This window comes from Eschrichtius robustus, chromosome 17 (genome assembly GCF_028021215.1).
Source record: "Eschrichtius robustus isolate mEscRob2 chromosome 17, mEscRob2.pri, whole genome shotgun sequence".
NCBI classification, from domain to species: domain Eukaryota; kingdom Metazoa; phylum Chordata; class Mammalia; order Artiodactyla; family Eschrichtiidae; genus Eschrichtius; species Eschrichtius robustus.
The window spans coordinates 197,573-217,374 of record NC_090840.1 but is presented as its reverse complement, the minus strand read 5'-3'; the positions used below and the strand labels follow the sequence as shown (position 1 = coordinate 217,374).

Here is a 19,802-nt window from a genome sequence, read left to right as displayed (position 1 = left end):
ATTTTTTTAAAACCCTGTCGCAACACCTTTTCCAATGATAACCTTTGTTAACAGTTTTCTACAATTTATTTTATAGTATTTACTAAGACTTCCACACGATTATATAATGTGAAGAAAATCTGAAAAAAGCATTAGAAGTACCCAGGAGCACTATCCTGACGATTTTATTATAATCATCAGAATAAGGAATAGTAATGACATCTTTCCATTTTTCTTGAAACTGTATAAACACAACATTCTTCAGGAGCACCCACTGCAGTTAACTCTCCTTTAGAGCTTGGCGGAGTAAATCCTTATTCCCTTTGGTTTTGTTTCTTTGGTCTGATTTTCCAAAATGTGCTTCAATAAGCAAAATTTTATAGACATTATTAAAACATCTTCAAGTGTAAAATACTCTTGTTTCCTTCTAAAGAATAAATCTTTAATATTAATTTTAAATAAGGAAGCAAGAGAAAATTGATTATAAGATTATGAGAGTCAGATCTGTCAGTGACGGACCCACATTTGCTGCTTAATAAAAGTTTGAATGAAAGAAATAAGAGACAAAGTAAAACAAACAAATACACACAAGTTAAAATATTAAGGCCACCTGTCATGAAAAAACAAAGAGATGAGGCACCAATACACTGTATTTCTCTGGCGAGTAACAAAAAAACCTGAAATTAACAGAAAACCTCTATTTCTACTGAGTAGCGATGTATAGTTATAGGGATGCTTGCTTTACAAGTACTTGTTAAGGTATATATCTATGTTTTGTATATTATCTTCTTTGTGATATATTTCAACACAAAATAATAATAATTTAAGAAAAGCAAGTATTCACATGGTAAAGGTTCTTCAAATAAAATATCTGTTGCATCCTAGATTTTCCAAAGCTTTAAATTGTACTTTTATATTTCTCTGCTTGAATAAAATGTATACCAAATAGACTGCTTCCTATTGAATTTCAATAATAACCTTTTTAAAAAAAACCTTTCAATTGTAATGATTTTGTTCAAGTGGAAAAATATTTAAAATACGGGCTATTCAGGTCAATAAGTACATGAAAAGATACTTGACATCATTAATCATTACAGAAATGCAAATCAAAACCACAATGGGCTATCACTCCACACCTGTCAGAATGGCTATCATCAAGAAGATAGATAAATGCTGGTTAGGACGTGGAGGAAAAGGAACCCTTGTGCACTGTTGGTGGGAATGTAAACTGGTGCAGCCACTGTGGAAAACAGTATGGAGGTTCCTCAAAAAATTAAAACTAGAACTACCATATGATCCAGCAATTCCAGTTCTGGGAACACATCAGAAAGAAATGAAAACACGATGTCAAAGAGATAGCTGCACCCCTTTGTTCATTGCAGCATTGTTGACAATAGCCAAGCTATGGAAATAACCAAAGTGTCTATCAATGGATGAATGGATAAAGAAAGTGTGAGAGAGATATACATATCTATTTATACACTACATATATATAAAATATCCTAGTGTGTATACATCACACACACACACACACACACACACACACACACACACTGGAATCTTATTATTCAGGCATAAAAGAGAAGGAAGTTCTGCCATTTCCAACAATATGGATTGACCCTGAAGTCATTATGCTGACTCAGAGAAAGACAGATACAGTATGATCTCACTCATATGAGATCTCACTTTAATCTAAAAAAACACACATACAAAAACAAAAAAAAACAACAAACCAAACTGATAGAAAAAGAGATCAGATTTGCGGTCACTAGAGGCAGGGTTGGGAGAAGGGGCAATTGGAGGAAGGTGGTCAAAAGGCACAAACTTCCAGTTCTAAGATAAATAAGTACTAGGGATGTGCTGTACAGCATGGTGACTAAGGTAAGGCTGCTGTGTGGTATGTACGGAAGTTGTTAATAGATCCTGAGAGTTCTCATCACAAGGGAAAAAGTCTATTTTTTCTTCCTCTTTTCTTTTGTATGTATATGAGACGATGGATATTAATTAAACTTGTGATGATACATATACGTATATCAAATCATTAGGCTTTACACCTTGCACTTCTAGTGACTGTATCTCAATAAAAGTGAAAAAAATCTCTCAATCTCGATAAAACTGAAGAAAGATAGAAACAAGAAAAATATGGGCTATTCAAAACCTCAGTTAAATTATAATTTTTCCTGCAAAAATTAGTAAGTAACAAAACCACTGTTCCATGACTCTTTAGCCACATTTCTTTGATATTCTGCCCTGGAAACTAGACAGAGACTGGAGGCATCCACTGTAAATGTGAAGCTCTCCTCCGCGGCCTGTCCAGCAGAGCGCCCCTCCACAATGCCTCACAGATCCTGCACTGTGCCAACCTGTACCTATATTTTTCCTTTGCTTACCATCTATCTCACTCAACACAATGCAAGTTCCATGAGTGTAGTGGCATGGTGTACATTGTCTGGGACACAGCAGACTCTCAATAAACACCTGTGGAAGGAATAAACGAAGGACGAACTGTCCAGTTCCTTGCCTGTGCCTCTCTCTTGCCACCATCCCATCTCCACCACCAGATTCTAAGCACCAGAAAATTAGCAGTGAGGGAGAATAACATTTATTTCATATAACTAAAATTAGCACAGAAATATGGGCACATAAAAAATGTCCCTCTGCACAAGTGAACGTACATGACAATTTCACAGAAAAAGACACTGAAACTGCTTGGTTGCTTACCTTCTACAATACAACTTAAAGCAGAATCAGTGTTTTTTAATTAGCTAATTGAAGTGACCTTAAACACCCCCCCCCCCAAAAAAAAGCTTTTTGTTTATCAAGAATAGGCAGTGAAAAACTTAACATTTAAAGAGTGAGGCCCTGTCTCCTGCCTCCAAATCAGCCTTCTTCACTTAACAAATAATCTCTGACTCTAGGGACTAGAAAATAAAATGTTTGGATACTTTTAGGATTTGGAAGGCATAGTGCAGCTCCGCAGGATTGCTGTGAGAGCTGTGTGCACTCCTCACTCAGGGCCTGACAGGAGGCGCATTCAGTGGGAGCCATCACTTGTATTATCTACATCAGTCTAAACTCCAGTGTCTCACCTACTTGCATCATCTCTGAAAAACTTTCAAGTCTGGCATCCAGAAAGCCAAGGAGAAATTATAAACAGCAAATTCTCCCCTCCCCTGAATTTAGAGATCGTTCTCTGGAGGAGAAAACAACAACAAATAAAAAGCAAACACCCCACAAAACAACAACAAAAGCTTTGGCAGTGGAGTGTGTAATAAACTGTGGCACTGGAAAACAATAAGGTAGTGAATGTAATTTTGAAAAAATCAGGGTGGGAAAAATAAGGAAACAATTATTCTCTGGCAGATAGGCAGCCTTGTGTGAATTTACTGATATTTTAAGGAAACTCAGTATTTCATCTAGGTGAGCCCACAGGGGCTGTTTGCCAACTATACGGGACACCCAAGGGCTGGTTAGCAGTGCATGCGGACGCAAGATTTCCCATGTGGCTGTATCAGGATGCTGGTGAGCAATGCTGGCAAAAGGCACGGACAGAGGTATTTACAGTATTTTGTGGCCTACACTTTACAAAGTTTCAGCTGACCACGACTCAGTGGCAAAATGGTAAAAAAAAATTAAAATCCTTTTAATCCAAAAGCTATTAAATGCTAATGCCAATGTGAATAACTAGGTTCATGCTTTGCTCTGATACCACCAATCTAAATTCGAGGTGACACACTTATTGCTTTTGAAACACATACACGTGCACAGAAACCTAAAGCACGTCTGTCCTCACAGGCCAGAGCTCACACACACGCACTCAGTGAGCACTGCCAACATGTTCAATGGCAGCAAGGTGAAGGACAAGGAAATCCCGAGAGAATTCTGCTTTGGATGACAGTAAATGCTACTGCACTTCATTGATTTCCCTCCTTTCTTATCCACCCCCTTCTTCTTTCTGAAGTTTAGAGGGAACTTCTACGAACAAAAATCTTGTGAAAAATAATTTATCTCAAACCCATCATTTTTTTTGTTTCACTTCTTCTTTCTTCTTTTTTTTCTCTTTACACTCTTCCTGAACAGTATAAGAAGTTCACTGTTTTTTTTTTCATCCAAGAATATCTGTAACTATTATTAGTCTTAAAAACATAGATATCAAACACATTGTGAAAATATTTGTCGCACTGTTACTAAACAGAGGTCAGACAAAGGGATCATTACACTCACATCTACAGAAGTCGGGCACAACACGGGCTCATGTCCTCAGTGCCTGGATCTGCCTTCCCAGCAATCTGCCCAGAACAAGTTGGGCCACGATCACGGGCCGCCAAGGGAGACTGTTTGATATAAATCTGACTCTGCCACCTGCTAGCCAGGACACAGGACCCTGCCTGTCCAGATTCTCTCTGTCTCTAAAATAGGATCAGAGAACCTAACTGGAAGGTCTGCTGTGAGGATTAAATGAGATGATAAACATGTGAAATACTCTGAATATCACTTAATAGAAACTGGCCATTGCCATCCAGGTAAATGGCAAACTAGTGTTGGAAAACTGTTTCCCCTCAAATAGGAAGAAGAGAAATAAAATGGTTCCTGAAAAGAAATCTAGGAAATATTTTTCTCTTGTTTCTATAATCACAATTCTCTATTCCACAGCCATATTTTAAATTGCATATTTGCAAGGCATCACATTGGAATAAAATCCAATAGTGGCCTCCAAGCCCTGAGTGGTCTACCCTCTGCCTTCTCTTCACTGTGTTTCATCCAACACACCCATCTATATTGGCCTTCATGTGCAGTACACATGCTTCTCTCTGTTCTTTCAGCAGCAAAGCTCAATCTCTCCTGAGTGTATCAGAAAACAACTACAACAAAAACCAAGAAAACAGGCACACATAAAAATTTACTCAAGTTTGAAGAACCTTGAGATGTATGTCTTTTATACTGAAATGTACTAGAAGGTACTAACAAGATGTATGTCTTGAGATGTATGTCTTTTATACTGAAATGTACTAGAAGGTACTAACAAGGTAAACAAAACTGATTATTAAATGGTATAAGTAAGAGTTATAAAACAGCCCAGAAAAGTAAGCTATCCATGAGGGAAGAAAAGAAGAGTTGAAATCCACAAACTAAAGGTGTTAAAAAAATTTTTTTCTTAAAGCCAGAAACATGTGTTAGAGATACTCACTGAAATATTTGATATTAATATGCAATGTCTTACAAAACTAGACAAGCACTTACTATAACACCCAGCAACTGCACCCTTGATCATTTATACCAGAAAATTAAACACCTATGTTCACTCAAAATCTTGTTCACAGCACCTTTATTTGTAAGGTCCAAATGTCCCTCCACAGGTGCACAAAGTGTGGTACATCCATATCACAGAGCAAGAGGAACTAACTGCTGATATACACACGAACTTGGATAAATCTCAAGGGAATGGTGTTGAGTGAAAAAAGTCAATTCCCCAAAGGTTACATACCATATTATTTCATTTATGGAACATTTCTGAGATGACAATAGTATGGAAATGGTGAACACACTGGTGGTTGAAAGGCATTAGGTGGGAAGAGGTGGCTAAAAGGGAGCACGAGGGACCCTGATGATGAGTGTCCTGTATCTTGACTGTGGTAATAGGCACATGAATCTACCCAGGTGATTGAAATTACATAAATAAAACATACACACACGAGTGCATATAAGCTGGTAAAGCCTGAATAAGGTTGGTGAATTGTATCTGGATCAATTTCCTGGTTGTGCCAGCGTACTAGAGATAGGAAAAACGTCATCCTTGGTGGAACGAGGTGAGGGGCACAAGAAGCCACCGTGTTATTTCTTAGAATGGCATTAGTTTAATGTGAATCTACAATTATCTCCAAATGAAAAGTTTTTTTAAAAAGGCAGAAAGATATGTTGAAGACATCCCCTCAAATACCTCAAGTTAGGAAGCGGGCTCCATGTCCCTCTCAACTGTGGAATAATTAAATAATACTCCTCAAATATAAGAAACTTGGGAAGAAAGGCCTCAGGCTAAATTATTACAATTACAGATTAATTTTGTAAACCATAATTTCTCACATCTGAGGGACATAAAGGTAGACTCAGTGAGATATACTATACTTAATATTCAGAACAAAAACCAAGATGTGGTTCGTAAATTACTACTAACTCCTAGATTTCTCAAACCCATCAGAAGGAAAAATCAAGCCCGACACAGTCCCCTGGTCATTCAAAATTAACCAAAGCTCAATAACGCTCTTGAGCCTGAACGGAATAAGATGGGATTCTGACTGTGGTACGGTGCAAACCCAAAGGTACATCCACACCCTAAGGGGAGGAGGAGTTGCTGCTCTTGGTTGCTTCTGAACTTCCAGATCCGGCAGCAGTGAAACCAACCTCAGAATGACAGTGCTTCTGTGTCTCCACAGTCTATCAAGTCCCAGGGCCATCCTAGAGCTGCACATCCTTCCCATGCAGTTTGATTTATTATTAGCACAGTTCATAAGGCAAGGGTCTACAGTTATACTCATTTTTGACAGGGAAATTAAGAGGATTGGAGAGTTTAATTACAGAGATATTTTAACAAATCCATCACTGAATTTCAGCTGTTTACTAAATTTTAGTTCTTGGGATTGGGGAGAGAGGGAGTTACCTCCACTTAATATTTGCAAGTTTTTCTCTCATTTATTCAGTTGCTACACACATACAGAAATGAGAAAAAACTTTTCTTATGTTGAAAGAAGAAAATTCTTCTGCCAGGCCACACAGGAAACAAAACACCAAAAAGTGAAATGTTCTTCCTAATATATGTTTATAATGAGTTATAGCAAAAGTAAAGAAAAAGACACAACTTACTACAAGACATCAAGGGGAGGATTCACAGATCTGAAAAATACATTCATCTAAGAGACAAACAAAACCCAAATTCCTAAATACAGAGACTTCTAACAGAAAAATCTATTAGAGATGGTCGCATTCATATTTTCAAATTAATGGATTAATTTTTGGCTCTGGTTTTTTGTTTTATTTTGTTTTTGTCTTTTATTCATGGTGTAATTAAATACCATGAATACCTTCTATTCCCAAATTAAAGAAGGGAAAACATAAGGAACATTCCAAATAAGCTATCTGGTGCCGATGAGCCAAACAAAAGGTCATCTTTTCCCTTTGGTCCAGGCACCCAGGCACGCTAGTTTGTCTTGGTATTTTTCTAGTCCAACCTCCAGAAGACACTCTCTCAGCTCTGTGCTTGACAATTTGGTTAATTCACTGTAATGTTGCAACTCATTAGAAGGGTCCTGCATCAATTTAGTGAGACTAGGATTTTGGTACATCACTGAGCTTAGTGTTGTTTATTAAATGTTTGTTTCAGGGGTGTGTGTGTGTGTGTGTTTGAGTGATATGTGTGAATGTCGTGTGTGTACTGGGAGATGCCGTAAGATGTACTGCTTACTGTGGGTCACAGTCACAAAAGTCTGAAAGCTACTGGGACAGAGCAAGAAAAAGGTGTAATATAGAACTGTCCCACTCAGATCTTTGGACACCTAGAGAAAAAGGTGTAAAAATAGTGATAATCAACTTCATATATTTTAATGTAAAAATACTTTTAACTGGCATTTTCTTTACTCACAGATGCCAGTGCAAGCCTTACCTGAAAGTGTCCTTTGGTAAGAAAGATACTGATGTCTCCACAAAGAAATGGCAGATCTCTCTCGATTCTGCAGTCCATTTAGTCTTTCTGCTAGCCCGCCTCTGTTCAACAAATTATAATGTATTAAGCGTAGTTAAAAGAAAAGCTTCAGAATAGTTGGTACATTTATATTTTATACCCTCCAATCAGGGACAAATAAAGCATTCAAATTTTAACTTGTTTGGCAATACATTCTCTTCCTAGAGGCCAAATCCTTCTAGGTTAGTAATCTCCTTTTTAAAGATTTCTCGGAAGATCAGTTTTCTGATTCTTAGAAATACAGGCTCCTCTGAGATCAGTATGACTTCCTGACTACCCTTTCTTAGTTTACTTATTCCATAAATATGTCCTGATTACGTGTTTCCTGCTCTACCTAGCCAAGCACCAGGTGCCAAGGATACGAAGAAGGCAACAAGCCATGTCATGGCGGGCCTTACAATCTGATCAGCAGACGGGCAAACAGATAATTGTAAAATGGGTTCAGAGCTGTAGTCAAGAATAAAACCTGTACACTGTTGATAGGTAGAACACTCAAATAAGAGGATTTGGGTATGGGCTCATTACTTGGCCTACAGAGATAATTGAGTATTAATCATAAACATACAGCAAGGATACCAACATTATACAAAGAAGAAAACTTCCATGTATGACAGGAAGACAATTCAAAACAATGGACATACAGGCACTTCACAAGAGCCCTGACTTATCAATGACTAGACAGATAGATAGGTAGGTAGATAAATTATAAATTCATATAAACACACATTTTTTTAAATTCGTAAACTACCTATACTCAGAAAAGTCAGCAGCTCCTAACACATCTGTGATCTTAAGAGAAATCAAGATCAGCTGTTAATCACCATTATGACTACATGTTATATAATTTACCAATGTATTATCTCATAAAATTATGTTCACTGATCATTTCACTACATTATCTTATTTTATTCTAATAATATCCCTTTGACGTAGAAAGAACAGGTATCAATACCCACCTCATACATTATAAAATCAGAGCTTAGAGAGAGGTTAAGAAAACTCTCCAATATTGTATAACTAGCCAGATGAGGAAACAGTTCTTGAAAACAGAAAGAACTGAGCACAGTGTATGGCATTTAGTAAATCTTCAAGAAATGTTAGTCACTGGTGTTACTGATTCTGTTAGATTTTTACTTGCACCCTATGCTCTTTCCACAATGATTGAAGGATCTTATTTTAAAACATATTATATATATTGTCACTACCAACTACTTTGTTTTCCTATAGGTAGCTGTTTTTCTACAGGCACTAATTATTTCTGAATACGTGTGTGTGCAAACAGTATATATAACAGCAATTTAAAAAAAATTATCATAATCACATGTATGCCAAAGAATCTCTACTTTATATATACGCAAGCCCTTCTTATCATTCTGTTTACATGAAGTAACTCATTTATACACCCCCTCTAAACAACACCACAAAAGGAGGTACTACTGTCATCTTTATTTTACAGATGATGAACAGAGACACTGAGTGTGCAGCACTGCAGAAGGTGAGACATCTGCTGAGGGCACAGCTGGATGCATGCCAGGCAGTCTGGCCCCAGAGATCACAAGCTTAGACTCATGATGTACCTACTGCCTCTTCAAGAATACTTACTACTTAATTCCCCAAAGTCTTAATTGTTTTGTTTTGGTGTTGTGTTAAATTGAATAGACAGAGATGTTTTCCTTTGTTTTATACCATATAAGACTCTGTATAGTATGTTTGTGAAAGACTGAACTAGAATAATGAAAGTTTGCAAAAAAAAAAAAAAAAATACTTACTACTTAAAGAACTAATCCTAACCCTGAACGAACTTTTTGGCCAACCCAATATAATAAACACAAGAAAAAAAGCAAAACACTGTGTTCTTTGCACAATGATTTAGATAATTATTTGCCAAATGTTGGTTTTCAATCTTATGAAATGTCTTCAGAGAGAAGAAAAAAAAAGACAAAATACAATCTGAAAGAAGTATATAGTTAATGCCAAGCCCTAGAATCTCACAAGTAAACTGCAGGAATTACAGGATGAAAGATAGAAAGCAAGAGTAAAAATGAATGCAGAACAGTTCTCCACAGGCGGGAGCATCTGAAACCGTAATAGAGAATCTGCATTTCCACCTTGGTTTTAGTCATAGGGTCACAGGATACCTCTGCTCCAAGAATTCCTGCAGGGAATTCTGAGCTGGTGCCCCATACTTAGGAATGGAAACACCATGACCTCTAGTCAACAATCATAATTCTAGTAAAAAAAAAACCTCTCGTACACTAAAAAAAAAAAAAAGGTTCAAGAAGGCTCTGCTACAATACATGCAAATTAACTCTTTTTTTGTTTTCTTTTTCTATTCAATTTTATTGAGATATATTTGACAAATAAATCTGTAAGCATTTACAGCGTACACTGTGGAGACTGGATACATGTGTGCATGTTAAAGGACCCCCCCATTTACTCAATTGACAGATCCACCTCCTCACATATTTATCTTTTTATTTTTCATGTAAACATTCAAATTCTTCTCTCAGCAAATTTCAGTTGTACAGGCAGTGTTCTGAATAACCATCACCCCATGTTTACATTAGATCCTGCTAACTTATTCACTTTATGACTAAAAGTTTGCACCCTTTTTGTATGAATATATTCCCAGAAGTGGGATTGCTGGATAGTATGGCAGATCTATTTTTAATTTTCTTAGGACCTCTGTACTGCTTTCCATAGTAGCTGCAGCAATTTACACTCCCACCAACAGCACACAAGGGTTCCCTTTTCTCTACATCCTGGTCAACACTTGTCATCTCTTGTCTTTTTAATGATATCCATTCTGACAGATGTGAGGTGGTATCTCAATGAGTTTTGACTTGCATTTCCGTGATTATTACTGATGTTGAACACCTTTTCATATACCTGTTGGTCACTTGGATGTCTTCTTTGGAAAAATGTCTATTCAGTTTTTCTGCTCATTTTTAAAATCAGACTTTGATATTTTTGCTATTGAGTTGTATGAGTTCATTATGTATTTTGGATATTAACCTCATCAGATATGATTTGCAGATATTTTCTTCCATTCTATAGGTTGCCTTTTTCATTTTGGTGACAGTTTCCTTTCCTGTGCAGAAGCCTTTTAGTTTGATGTAGTTCCATTTGTTTATTTTTGCTTTTGTTGCCTTTGCTTTTGGTGTTAAATCCCAAAAATTCATCACCAGGATCAAGGTGAAGGAGATTACCACCCATGTTTTCATCTAAGACTTTTATGTTTTCAGGTCTTCCATTAAAGTCTAATATATTTTGAGTTGTTTTTGTGTGTGGTGTAAGATAGGGGTCCAGTTTCACTCTTTTGCATGTGGCTGTACAATTTTCCCAACATTATTTATCGAAGCGACTATCATCTATCCATAGTATATTTGCACCTCCATTGTCGTAAGTTAATTGACCATATATGCACAGGTTTATTTCTGGACTCTCTATTATGTTCCATTGAAATACGTGTGTTTTATACCAATACCATACTCTTTCGATTACTACTGCTCTGTAATATAGTTTGAAATCAGGAAGTGTGATGCCTCTAGCTTTGCTCTTCTTTCTCAAGATGGCTTTGGCTATTCGGGGTCTTTGTGGATCCACATACATTTTAGGATAGTTTGTTCTATATCTGTGAAAAATGCCATTGGAATTTTGATAGGGATTGCATTCAATCTGTAGATGGCTTTGGGCAGTATGGACATTTTAACCATATTAATTCTTACAATCCATGAGCACAGAATATCTTTCCATTTACTTTTGTCTTCCTCAATTTTTTTCATCGATGTCTTATAATTTTAAGTGTAGAGATATTTTTTACCTCCTTGGTTAAATTTATTCCCAGGTATTTCAATTCTTTTTGATGCAACTGTAAATAGGATTGTTTTCTTAATTTCTACTTTGGATAGGTTTGTGGTTAGCATATAGAAATGCACCTGATTTTTGTATACAGAGATATTGGGGATTCAGTTCCAGACCACCACAATAAATTTAGTATCACAATAAAGCAAATCACATGAACTTTTTGGTTCCCCTGTATATATAAAAATTATGTTTACACTATACTGTACTCTATTAAGTGTACAATTATGTCTTAAAAAATGTACATACCTTAATTTTAAAATAATGTTATTAGAAAAATGGCATAGAAACACAGGGTTGCCACAAACCTTCAATTTGTAAAACAAACAAACAAAAACGTACAATATTTGCAAAGCGCAATGAAGCAAAGCATAATAAAATGAAGTATGCCTATATTGATTTTTGTATCCTTTGCTGAATTCATTTATTACTTCTAACAGTTTTTCGGTGAGTCTTTAGGTTTTCCTGTATAATATCATGTCATCTGTGAACAAGTTTTAATTCTTCTGATATTTGGATGCCTTTTATTTCTCTTTCTCGCCTAATTACTCTGGCTTGGATTTTCAGTACTATGTTAAATAAAAGTGACGCGAGTGGGCATCCTCGTTGTTCCTGATGTTAGAGGTAAAGCTTTGACCTTTTCACTGTTGAGTATGGTATCGGCTGTGGGCTTGCACTTTGTGGCCTTTATTATGTTGTGGTACATTCCCTTAACACCCAATTTGTTGAGATTTTTTTCATGAGTGGATGTTGATATTTGTCATTTTCTGCATCTATTGAAATGATCATATGATTTTTTTTCTCCATTTTGTTAATATGATGTATCATGTTGACTGATTTGTGGAAGGTGAACAATCCTTGCATCCCTAGAATCAATCCCAATTGATCATGGTATATAATCCTTTTAATATATTGTTGAACTTGGTTTGCCAATACTTTATTGAGGATTTTTGTGTCCATGTTCTTTAAGGATATTTGCCCTGTAATTTTCTTTTCTTGAAGTGTCCTCGTCTGGTTTTGGTATCAGGGTAATACTGGCCATGTAAAATGAGTTTGCAGGTGTTGAGTTTGGAGGTGTTCTCTCCTCTTCTATTTTTTGAAAGAGTTTGAGAAATATTGGCATTAATTCATCATTGAATATGAGACAGAATTAAATAGTGAAACCATCTGTTCCGAGACTTTTCTTTGTTGTGAGGTTTTTGATTACTGATTCAATCTCCTTACTAGTAGTTTGTTCAGATTTTTTATTTCATCTTGATTCAGTCTTGGTAGGTTGAATGTTTCTAGGACTTACCCATTTCTTCTAGGATGTCCAATTTGTTGGTGTATAATTGTTAATAGTAGTCTATCATGATCCTTTGTATTTATGTGATATCAGTTGTAATGACTCCCTTCTTATTTCTAATTTTATTTGAGACATTTATCTTTTTTTGTTACATCCAGGTAATAAAGGCTTGTCTATTTTGTTTAGCTTTTCAAAAAACCATTAATCATTTCCACTAATCTTTTCTATTGTCTTTTCAATCTGTATCATATATTTCCTGACTGATTTTTATTATTTCCTTTCTTCTACTAACTTTGGGCTTAATTTGTTCTTCTTTACATGATTCTTTGAGGTGTAAAGTTAGGTTGTTCATTTGGTATCTTTCTTTTTTTCCCCTTAATGTGTAGGCATTTAACACTATGAACTTCCCTCTTAGAACTGCTTTTGCTGCTTCATATTAGTTCTGGTATGTGGTTTTCCATTTTTATTTGTCTCAAGGTATTTTTAATTTCTCTTTTGATATCTTTTTTGATCCACTGGTTGTTCAGGAGCATGTTGGTTTTTTTTTTTTTTAATTATTTATTTATTTATTTTATTTTTTTTGGCTGTGTTGGGTCTTCGTTTCTGTGCGAGGGCTTCCTCTAGTTGCGGCAAGTGGGGGCCACTCTTCATCGTGGTGCGCGGGCCTCTCACTATCGTGGCCTCTCTTGCTGCGGAGCACAGGCTCCAGACGCGCAGGCTCAGTAGTTGTGGCTCACGGGCCCAGTTGCTCCGCGGCACGTGGGATCCTCCCAGACCAGGGCTCGAACCCGTGTCCCCTGCATTAGCAGGCAGATTCTCAACCACTGCACCACCAGGGAAGCCTAGGAGCATGTTTTTTTAATCTCCATCTATTTGTGAATTTTCCAGTTTCCTTCCTTCCTGTAATTGTTTTGTTCCAAACCACTGTGGTTGGAAAACATGGTTGACATGATTTCAATCTTCTTAAACCTAATAAAACTTGTTTTATAGCATAACATATTATCTATCCTGGAAATGTTTCATGTGCTTTAAGAAGTGTGTATATTCTGCTGTTTTTGGATGGAATGTCCTGTAAATATATGTTAAATGCATATGATGTAGTATGTCCAAATCCAGTGTTTCCTTATTGATTCTCTGGATGATCCATCCATTGTTGAAAGTAGGGTATTGATGTCTCCTACTATTATTGTATTTCTAACTCCCTTCAGGTATGTTAAATTTGCATTATATATTGAGGTGCTCCTATGCTTGGTGCATAAGTATTTATAATTATTATATCCTCTTGATGAACTGATGACTTTATCATTATGAAATGACTTTTCTTGCCTCTTGTTACAGTTTTTGGCTCAAAGCCTATATACTCTGATATACGCATAGCTACCCCTGCTTTCTTTAAGGTTTCCATTTTCATGGAATATGTTTCTCCATCCCTTCATTTTCAGTCTGTTTCTGGCCTTAAAGGTGAAGTGAGTCTCTTATAAGCAGCATTTAGTTGGGCCTCTTTTTTAAAAAGTCCATTCAGCTACTCTTTGTCTTTTGATTGGAGAATTTAGTCCATTTATATCTAAAATAATTACTGATAAATATGGATTTACTGTTGCCATTTTGTTAATTGCTTTTTGGCTTTCTGTAACACCTTTGTTCCTTTCTTCTTCTCTTCGTCTCTTCCATTTTAATTTGTTGATTTTCTATACTGGTGTGTTTTGATTCCTTTCTTTTTAACTTTTTTGTTATCTATTATAGGTTTTTACTCTGTGGTTACCACGGGGCTATATAATACACCTTATATTTATAACAGTCTACTTAAAGCTGAAAACAACTTAAGTTCAAATGCATACTAGAATTCTATATATTTACTCTCCCCCACTCTGACATTTTATGTTTTTGATGTCACAATTTACATCTTTTATCTTATTTATCCATTAACAAATTATTGTAGCTATAGTTATTTTAAATATTTTTGTCTTTTAATCTTCATACTATATTTAGAAGTGATTTACCCACCACCGTAACATCATTAGAATATTCTGAATGTAACTATGTATTTACATTTGCCAGTGAGATTTATCCTGTCATGCTTCCTGTTACCTTTAGCATCTCTTCTTTTCAGCTTGAAGAAGTCCCTTAGCATTTCTTATAAGGCTAGATTAGTGTTGATGAACTCCTTCAGCTTTTACATATCTGTAAAACTCTTCACCTCTCCTTCAACTCTGAAGGACAACTTTGCTGGGTAAAGTATTCTTTGGTTGGCATTTTTTCCCCTTTCGGCACATTGGATATATCATGCCACACCCTTCTTGTTTGCCAACGTTGTGCTAAAAATCCACTGATGGTGTTACTGGGGTTCCCTGGTACGTAACATGTTAATTTTCTCTTGCTGCTATTAAGATGGTCTTCTTTAAGTTTTTTTTTTTTTTTTTTTTTAATAATGACTCTTTTATATTTATTTATTTATTTTTGGCTGTGTTGGGTCTTCGTTTCTGTGCGAGGGCTTTCTCTAGTTGCAGCAAGCAGGGGCCACTCTTCATCGCGGTGCGCGGGCCTCTCACTATCGTGGCCTCTCTTGTTACGGAGCACAGGCTCCAGACGCGCAGGCTCAGTAGTTGTGGCTCACGGGCCTAGTTTCTCCACGGCATGTGGGATCTTCCCAGACCAGAGCTCGAACCTGTGTCCCCTGCATCGGCAGGCAGATTCTCAACCACTGTGCCACCAGGGAAGCCCGATCTTCTTTAACTTTTAATAATTTACTTATGTGTCTTGGTGTGGGTCTGTTTGGATTCAACATACTAAGAACTTTCTGGACTTCCTGGATCTAGGTGTCTGTTTCTTTCCCCATAATAGGGGAGTTTTCAGCCACTATTTCTTTGAATAAACTTTCTGCCTGTTTCTCTCTTCTCCTTCTGAGGCCCCTATAATACAAATATTGGTCCACTTGACGGTGTCTTCTAAGTCCCTGAAGGTATCTTCAGTCTTTTTCATTCCTTTCTCTTTTTGGTCCTCTGTTTGGATGAATTCTGCTGCCCTGTCTTTGAGTTCACTGATCCATTCTTCCACTTAATCTGGTCTGCTGTTGAACACCTCCACTGAGTTTTTCAGTGCAGTTATTGCGTTCTTCAGGTTTGTGATTTCTGTTTGGTACTTTATCTTCTACCTCTTACAATTCTCACTTTGTTGATGCATTATCCTGCACACCTCAGTGAGCATCTTTATGACTATTATTTTGAACTCTTTTCAGGTAAATTCACTTATCTCTCTTTCATTAGCTCTGTTTCTGGAGTTTTTCCTTGTTCTTTTTTTTTTTTTGGAACATAGTCCTCTTATTCTTCATTTTCCTTGACTCTATGTGTTTAGGAGAACAACCTTATTGTTCAGCTTGGCCTGAGTTCTTGGTTCTCTGAAACTTTTGTGAACATCCAAGCTGCCTTCTTTGTTCTCAGTGGCTCCCAGAAGTTGAGAGTATACCAAAACCTATCAGTGTCCCAAAGGGCAGAATTTCAGTCAGCACCTAGATACAAGCTGACTGGAAGCTGGTCCCTCAGTCAGCAGCTTTTAAAGTAGGCAGGGAAACTTATTTAAGGAAAATACTGGGAGCTGGGCATTTCTGCCTACTCCCTCTAAGCTGAGCCCTTTGGGAATAGCCAGAAAAGAACTGTTTCTTTTTTTTTTTTTAACATCTTTATTGGAGTATAATTGCTTTACAATGGTGTGTTAAGAACTGCTTCTTTGTTTGCTACTTTCTGGTGGGATCCACAAATGCCAGCCCTGCTAGAGCCATCAGAGACAGGCAATCAAGAAGTGTTTCTTCTGGGTGGTAGCAGCAAAAGCTGCTACCAGAATGCCAGACATGTGAAAAAGCCTCTTCTAGGAGACACCATCAACCCACAGTGATGTAGAGGGAGAGCAAGAAGATGGCACCCGCTGCCTCCTGAGTCTCTGAGGAGACTGGCAGTCAGCACCCTAGACGTGTGCTAAATTAGAACCGGATCCTCAGGCAGCAGCTTTTAACATATGCAAATAGGCCTCTTCTGGGCAAAGACTGGGAGATGAGTGTTTCTGTCAGCTCTGTGTGCTGAGCCCTAGAGGAACAGCCACGGAGAGTCCTAGCAAGCCCATTAAGAACTACTTCTATGTTTGCTGTAGTCTTGTGGGTCTCATGGACACAAGCCCCTTTGGCTTTTAGAGCTGGGTGTTATGGGGGCTAGTGCCTCCAGTGAAAGTCTTAAAAGCTGGGGTTCTAGATATTGGATCCAAACTCTTTGCTCCTCACAGAGAAACTAGGAGTTACAAGTTCCCTACTGATTGTTATGTCACTGTGCCAGGGGTGGGGTTTATGGTGAGAGGGTGTCTCATGTCTTAGCCTTTCCTACCCACTTCAACAGGCGTACTTTCTCGTATGCCCGATGTATAACAATCACTCCATTTCTGGGTTTCTTTTAGAGGGAACTGCCTTGAGTATAGCTGTAGATTCAATATGTCTATGGGAGAAAGTGAGTTCAGGAGCTTCCTATGCCGCCATCTTGGGCTGGAACCTCCAAATTAACTCTTTTCAATATAGTCTGCTAAGTTAGTCACAGATAAAATCCAAAACACCAGTGGAGTGGGAAAAAAAAAAAAAAAGATAAATTCACTAACCAAATTAAGATAGTCTAATTATCTTTTATATAAAATAAACAGATTGGTACTGTATCTGAAAAGATTACTGGCATCAATTCAACAAGGCTAAACATTCCTACAAAGTATGAAGTGAAAAAGAATAAAGATTCAAAAACATTCTAAGTTCCAGAAAAAAAAAATCATTATAATATTTTTAATAAGTTATGCTAGGTAAAGAAACTAGGTAAAGAAAAAATAATTTAAATAAATATAGTTACAATATTTTCAAGTTTTGCTCTCTGTCAGATATAATAGACACTGTGAAAAAAAACTTGATCGTAAGACCGGGGTAATATGGCTTTATTATTGACAACATAACTCAAATATCAAAACAATGTTGCACTGACTTTCATTAGTTATGCCTCAAACAGTGCCATGAATCAAAAATAAAAATAAAGAAGGAAGAAAGCCCAAAGAGACTGAATTAACATTTCCCTGTGGGGCAAACCACAGGGAGAGAGGGCCAGTGTTCTCCAGCCTTGAAATGCCAACTACTTAACTGGATCCTTGCTAGCTAGTCCTTATCAGGTTAAAAAAAAAAAATCTTTTAATCACTGCTATATTCATGTGACATAATGAAAATCTATAACTTACACCTGCTTTTTTCCTTAGTAGCAGTTTTATTTTCCTCAGGCCCCCTGTTGAACTTCTATGACAAAAGTTGGTGATCTTCCCCTGTGAGGATTATCAAGATGTCTGTATTCTCAGCCTTTTCATAAGACTTCACGTCAACAAATCAAACACTTAATGCGAAACTCTTTCTTCAATCATTACTAGACAACAAGCTAAGCGATTTTCTTAACTCTCTAAAACATGATGCTCTAAACACATATGAGCCAAAACATGTAACCCTTTCCCCTGCTTCTGAAGCAGGTCAGCAAACAGCCATCATGTGGCAATCATGGGCCTTTTGGTCAGTTCAGTAAAGCTCCTCCTACTGTCAACAGGAAGTCTTCCAGTTTGATGCCTGAGACAGACAACCCTAATCACACCAACCTCTCTTTTAGTTTTTCAACACAGTAACTTAAAAAGAATAACCACAAAATAGACATCTCTTAGTTATCACTTAGAAATCACAAGAAGAAAACAATCATGTGCATATTGCTGGAGTTGCTTCAGTCGCCAGCAAAACCCGTGTCCTCAACCTCTTCGCATGTTCTCTTTACCTTCCTGCTCCTCCCCTGAGGCAGGGACCTTAAAAAGCAGCTGTCTTTTCTCCCTCCCCTCCACCTGACAGGCATGAAGGGCCTGGAAGGGGCAGTCCTGCTCCTCACTGAGGCTTCCAGGCCATCTTGCACCTCCCTTATATTCCAGGAGGCGGGGAGGAGAGGACATAGACCATCTTCACCCCAGGGAAGGCACCTCCACAGTTGTGCCAGCAACTCTTTGGAGGCCTTATCTTCTGGCTTCAGGCCACCATTCTTGTTTTCAGTGCCTGCCAGGCTTCTGATACCTCAACCTCCTCATTCCTTGAAGTCCTCTCCTCCAAGATTGTGTGTCCTCCACCTCACCTCAGCCACTCATCGCCCATGGTCATCCTCTAAATCTCAAGGTTACAAACCGCCTCCCTCCATTAATTCACTTCTGAGCACCAGTCATTCTTACCTGTTCAGCTCATGACCTCTAGTGTCATGACTTCCGAAATGTCTGACCAACCTCTCCCCAGTCCACGATCAGATGGTACAACCCCATCTCTTTGTGCTCTACACCCTGCATGTTCTCATTCTGACCTTACCCAGTCTAGATTTCATGGTCCAATATCATAATCACTCTCAGGACTTTTATTGACTGGTTTCATCATACTGAGTGGACAATCCCACACTCTGTTCCACATCTGCAGGCCCACGGTTCAATCCATGCTGACTGGTCAGTCTCAAACTCAATTCATGATGACCACTCCCGCCAAACAATCCTACTGCAATTCCCTAGTTCATTCACTCCCCCACTACATGACCACGTCATCTACTCTCTCTCCTCATTCCTCCAATATCATCTCCTTTTCCTTACTCTCAGCTGATGAAGACACTTCCCATTTCACCGAGAAAGTAGACGTGATCAGGAAGAACTTGCATGAGTTCCCACTGCCACATGTATCTACCTGCACCTGAAGAGACTCTGCCCTCTCACCTGTCCATGGATGGACTAACTGTGCTCCTAACCCAGGACACCCCTCCATCTGTAAACCCCTTTCACCAAGTCAGACACAACTCCAACAGTTATCCTCTCTTTCCCCTGCTGAGGAACTTTCCCATCAATATATAAAAAATATGCTCTCATTCCCACTCATAA

At 37.7% G+C, this 19,802-nt stretch overlaps 1 protein-coding gene across 7 annotated transcripts in view; it reads right to left on the bottom strand.

The window, feature by feature from the left end:
* The window catches only part of SPIDR (scaffold protein involved in DNA repair), a 377,600-nt gene that overhangs the window by 226,160 nt on the left and 131,638 nt on the right, over nucleotides 1-19,802 (bottom strand). For all 7 annotated transcript variants that reach the window (XR_011070777.1, XM_068525972.1, XM_068525967.1 and 4 more), the window contains exon 7: nucleotides 7,634-7,734. Coding sequence is in view for 6 of the 7 variants with exons in the window: in XM_068525972.1 (XP_068382073.1) it covers nucleotides 7,634-7,734 (101 nt within the window). In the remaining variant the exon portion in view is untranslated. The remainder of the gene's footprint in view (nucleotides 1-7,633; nucleotides 7,735-19,802) is intronic.